Source organism: Gossypium hirsutum, chromosome D10 (genome assembly GCF_007990345.1).
Source record: "Gossypium hirsutum isolate 1008001.06 chromosome D10, Gossypium_hirsutum_v2.1, whole genome shotgun sequence".
In the NCBI taxonomy this organism is placed as follows: Eukaryota; Viridiplantae; Streptophyta; class Magnoliopsida; order Malvales; family Malvaceae; genus Gossypium; species Gossypium hirsutum.
Genome location: NC_053446.1, coordinates 31,188,152 through 31,193,556, shown reverse-complemented (window position 1 = coordinate 31,193,556; position 5,405 = coordinate 31,188,152). Strand labels below are relative to the sequence as shown.

The 5,405-nt window shown below is 33.4% G+C and overlaps 1 protein-coding gene across 2 annotated transcripts; it reads right to left on the bottom strand.

Annotated features, from left to right (window-relative positions):
• Nucleotides 1–1,770: 1,770 nt before the first annotated feature.
• LOC107915060 (purple acid phosphatase 23) lies at nt 1,771–5,021 on the bottom strand. 2 transcript variants are annotated; one of them, XM_016844172.2, is made up of 8 exons: nt 4,550–5,021; nt 4,265–4,456; nt 3,407–3,743; nt 3,098–3,315; nt 2,813–3,003; nt 2,425–2,706; nt 2,206–2,334; nt 1,771–2,093 (listed from the first exon to the last, which is right to left on the bottom strand). In XM_016844172.2, exons 1-8 carry the CDS (start codon nt 4,800–4,802, stop codon nt 1,980–1,982), a joined length of 1,716 nt encoding a protein of 571 aa, XP_016699661.1. In that variant the 5' UTR covers nt 4,803–5,021; the 3' UTR covers nt 1,771–1,979. The 2 variants fall into 2 exon arrangements, with proteins under 2 accessions (XP_016699661.1, XP_016699662.1); XM_016844173.2 differs by having other exon boundaries at nt 1,771–2,121; nt 4,550–4,911.
• Nucleotides 5,022–5,405: the final 384 nt, after the last annotated feature.

Here is a 5,405-nt window from a genome sequence, read left to right as displayed (position 1 = left end):
CGTATGCCAAAGGGAATTTGCGCGTTAAATTGCTATAATAGTCCCTTTGATATTAATCGGTTCTCATTTTCGTTCGATTGCACATTTATTTCAAATTCACTCTAAGGTTTCGATTTTAATTCAAAATTTGTCTATTGTTTTGTCCCTTTATTATTAAATTAACTAGTTTATTATTATTTGTTACTATCATTATTTTTTTTATATATCAATAAACTTAATCTTACTATGGTTTCTATTATTTTATTATATGTTATTATTTTATGTTTTTGTATATTATTACTTAAATTTTACAAATATTTTATTTTAAACATTTTTTCATATATGTATATACGATTGACTTTAGGGATTCACACGACAGCATTCCATGATCCTTTCATATACGTATACATAATTTATATTGAAGTATTTTATTGTACATATGTATATGATATAATATTATAAATTTCAAATGGTAAATTTTACTTTTTTTTCATGACATAAATGCTTTATTTCTTTTAAATTTTCTATTTCATTTTACTTATTTTGTTTTGTTTTTCCTTCTTAAAACGAATAATTTTGTATACGTATTTTTCTGATTCCAAAATTCTTTTCTCGTATTTTTGTATTTTTATGATTTTCACTTTATTTTTCTTTTAGATTAATAGTTTTTGAATGTTGATGTTGATATTTGTATAATATGATTAAAACTATTGTTGTTGTTCTTATTTTTATTTATCTATTGCTTGCTTGCTACTTATTAATATGTGTTTGAATTACCATTTATCTTTTTCATTATATATTAATCATGCTATATTTGTTTTAAAAAATTGTATCTTATTAAAGCACTACAATCATTTTATTTCATAATTTCCAAAAAAAGCTTGGTGTTCATAGTTCTCGAAAGAATTGTGCCCTAACTTACTGGGCTTCAATTTTTCTCGACGAATTTAGATATCCAAGTGTTTATTTTATTTAAACCATACAATTTTAAAATAAAGCATTTAAGATTTCAAGATGTTGGATCCTAACTTACTGGATATGACATTTTGTTATCTCGATTTTAAAATAAAGGCAATATTTGGTATTTAGGAATTTTAAGAAATTGAACCCTAACTTACTGAGTTTTGATTTCTCGATTGACCCAAATAACCAAATATCCTTCTCAAAACATATGAATTTTTAAAATTTAAAAAGACGAATCTAACTTCGAAGATTGAATTGTTGCACTCTAACTCACTGAGTGTGACGGTTTATTTCTTTAAAGTGGTAGGTCTTATTATCCAATTCGATTATTTAGGTTTTCATTTCATGGGATCGTATTTTAAAATATTTTTAAGTTTCGACACTAAGACATTAAACAATCAATTCGGTACCAACTTTGGGCTTTACGAGGGTGTTAACCCTTCCTCGTGCGTAACCGACTCCCGAACTTGTTTTCACAAAATTCGTAGACCCAAAATCATTTTTAAGGTGAGCCAATCACACCCCAATAAAGGATCGGTGGCGACTCTAATTTTCATTTTTAATAAGTCGATAATTAAATTTTTGTTTTTCAAAAAAATGGTTTCGACACTAATAGTTATTAGATTTAGATCTCTACTTCTTTTAAGCTTTTTATGCCTATAAATAGAGACTCTAATGAAGCATTGTAATCATCATTTTTTATCAATAAAGTACATTGTCTATTACTTTCATATTTTCTTTGTTCTTTATTCTCTCAATCTCTCCTTATCTTATAACAATAACATCATTTATATCGTGAGGAAATTATTCTACATGGTCACTAAAATATGAAACTTCAATTATCATGCATCTTTATAAAAAAACACAAACATATGGTAACATCCTCAACCTCCTTCCGAAACTCTTTTTTCTTTTATATTCCAAGTGTATAAAATAATTAGACTCGCCAGCAATATTAATAGAGTGGTACGTGTCCTTAAAATATATTTATATGGTCTTAGAAGGGTAACATTGGCAAGTCATTCCTCTGGTCTATGCTAATCACACAACAATAGTTGATAGATAACGAAGGCAACCATGAAGAGTAATAGTACACATAAGCATTTAGCAGATACGGCTGCTCCTTTTACTTGTTCCGACTCATTGTTTCCCTGTCATGACCAAAAAGACAAAAAAGAACTTGGGGTTTGGGTTCAGAATTTTATACCATAACATTATTATATATGCATACTAGTGGGAGTAGATGTTGAAGTGGGAAATCACTTTTAAGGATGTTGATGGAGAGCATATGTCAGGCTGTCGCACTATATAGATTTGATCGCCAGGACTATCCTCCTTGTATGTATCCTGATTTCTGTGCCAACTCCACAATGCGTATGTCGAATTCAAAACCTGCATAAACAAAATATAACATTAGAAACTAGCTAGTTAAGGCATTAATGCTGTAATAAGGAGAATATAAGACCATAGGCTTCAGCAGACCTCAAGGATTCCATGCCCGAAGCTGCTTTCTCTATATGCACTCCACTCTGGTTGTCTGTCCCAACAAAAGTTGCCTTTAGCCGGACCAGATGAGAAATTCAAGTGGCACACACCTCCAATCTCTGGCATATTGTCTCCTTGTGAAGGGCATTTTCCTGGTTCATCTGCATGATCAACATCTACTTTCTCGATGTTCCCGCCATCTCCGACTGTTATGTAGATAGGTCCACAAGCATCTAAAGTATAATTATACACTCTGTTCATCCTCTCATAAGCATGAACCTAACTCAAGATCAAAAAGATCATATGGATCAATACACGGATAACAAGTTTTGTTGTGTCTGTTCAATGCATTTTCAAATATGCAATGTATAAAAATCCAACGTACATGGCCGGAAAATACGATATCAACGCCATAATGATATAAAAGCTGTTCCATTTCCTGCCTCATACATTCAAATTCCTGATAATGTGAGGAGTAACTATTATACCATGGTGGATGCCAAGCTGTTACAAGCCATGGGGTTACTGTTCGATCTACTTTGCGTAAGTCTTCCTTTAGCCAAGCATATTGAGCTCCTAGAATTGAGATGATGAAGCAGTTGTTGTTCCATGTTATGTTTAGAGCAACAGAATTTGCAGCCAAACATGAAAGAAAGCATAACGTTCTCACCTGTACTATTGTAGTCAACATAAGCCCCGAGCATAATGAAATGTACCCCTCCAGCATCAAAAGAGTAATAAAAGTTACTGCTAGAGCCAGACTCCTTAGCTGGAAGTGCAAACCTTGTCAAGTATGATTTGAAAGTGATCCCAGCTGCTTGAGGTTCGATTTCGTGGTTTCCTTCGATGACCATCATAGGAACTCTTGAGACCAGTGGCTCCATGAACCTGAACTCAAAATGAGCTTTTTGTTAATGGTGCAGTTGCTATATAAATCCTAGTCCAGGAGATGAACAAAGCAAGTTAAAAGACAGGTTACCTTCCCCATCCATCCCAACGAGGTTGATAAGTCTCCCTAATTGGTGCATCTGGGAAAGCACATGAAAAGCATGGAACACCTTTCCCACCAGTTGTAAGGTACTGATTAGCATAGGTCAAGTCTCCAACCATTAAGATCAATGAAGGGTCATTCTTTGACAGATGATCAATGGTTGTTGATGAATTTCTGGTTAGACCTAAATCTCCTATAACTGCTATTCTACGAGGATATGAATTTTGAGCAGGTAATGGAAAAGTTTCAAACACATGCTCTTCACTCATAGCTGGAAGTGAGCTATCTCCACACCTGTAGTAATATTTTGTCTCTGGTTCCAGGCCTGTAGTTCAAAATGTCTGCTTAATTCTTCATTTGCCATAATTTACTACATCTAGACGCTGACATTAATTATCTGATTGCATATTTTTAGCAATACCGATACTAATCAGCCGGGATTTAAACAACTTGGCGATTGCCCACTCAACAAATGTGGTTGAATTTTTATAAAAGATAGCACTATTTCCCTTTAAGTCTTGAGTTCCATTAAACACAGTAAACCCAACAAGAAACAGTAAAGAAAGGCTTAATACCATTTTTGGCCCCTGTACTATTTATGAAATTCTCACTTTGACCCTTTTACTATATTATAGGTCACTTTGCCTCTCGATTTTTACATTTGGCAGTGTGTCATTGGTTAGTTTAATTTTTTTTAACATAAACTATTAAAGGAGCTAATTTGAGTGACGAAATGAAAATAGAAGAGAAAAAGTGGCCTAAAAATAATAAAAAGGGCGAAAGTAATTAGTATAGTAGAAGAGCCAAGAAACTATATATCAAATTAATGAGATAGTCATACTATACCATCAATTCTGACATGGTGAATGATGGCAGAGGTATAATTGAAGAGCCCCTCAAAGGGGTACAATTGGCTATAAACAGTTGCATTTCCTCTCTTTTTGCTACTATACTTGCCACTTTCTTTGCCATACCAAACCTCACTGGCAACTGATGTAGGATCAAGTGCAGTCACATTGGGACCAATCTGTGCATCCCCTAACCCAAACCAAACCAAACCAAACATATCAAAAGCCAAAACAATATCACACACAAAAAACAACAGGAAGAAGCAGAAAGAAAAAAAAGTACCAGTAACCCAGGACACCCACATTGAAGTTGGAGTGGATAAAGCAAGAGCAATTTGTTCAGGGAACATAGAGGTCACATTCTTCTTCAGCCTTGGATCATCCATGGGTATGTCATCGCTGCCTCGACGTAAAGACGGATCGAAATGGATAGTTATAGGATGAAATGGACCTTGTAAAGTAGTTGGTATGTGTTTTCCAGAGACAAGCATGTTTGTTAGGAAGAAAATAAAGGAAAAAAGCGTGGGTTGGGTCATTGAGTTCCTCTGTTTCTTTAAATGCAGTAAGCAAGCAAGATTATGAAGATGGGTGAAGCAATGAAACAAAAAGGTTTGGTATTCAGCAGGTTGTCAGGTTGTTGGTATATCCGGTTTGGAGAGATGGAATATGCCATTTGATTTCCTAAAGCAGTATACTATTTGACTATCATCCTAGGAAAAAATGTTGTCCCAGATGTAGAAGGGAATTTATATAATATATTAATTTGTCTCATAGTCATTCGGCAAATAAATCATTTTCATTTTCATCACCTACTAAAAATATTCGGCCCCAAATGAAAACAAAAGCCCACATACAAAGAGTTTATCATTTTCGTAAATCATTATAATTAAAATCAATTGGAGCAATAATCAAAATATATTTTAGTAAATCTATAAATAGGATCTCAAAAGTTGTTAACACCTTCTCACCATTTTATAGTAAATAGTTAGAATCATTTGTCTTTTATTTATAAGTTATAATGGTTGTAGTGGATGGATTTTCCCCCATGTGGCACAACCCAATCATTGGAGTACATTCTTTTTTATACACCCCTCATTGCACATTCTCCACCTTGTATTCAACAATATTTTCCCTTTCCT

Coding starts and splice junctions, on each gene's coding strand:
- LOC107915060 (XM_016844172.2), bottom strand. CDS start 4,802: ATGACCCAACCCACGCTTTTTTCCTTTATTTTCTTCCTAACAAACATG. Junction 3,316..3,406: donor CGTTGGGATGGATGGGGAAG/GTAACCTGTCTT, acceptor TTTTGAGTTCAG/GTTCATGGAGCCACTGGTCT. Junction 2,707..2,812: donor ATATCGTATTTTCCGGCCAT/GTACGTTGGATT, acceptor ATCTTGAGTTAG/GTTCATGCTTATGAGAGGAT.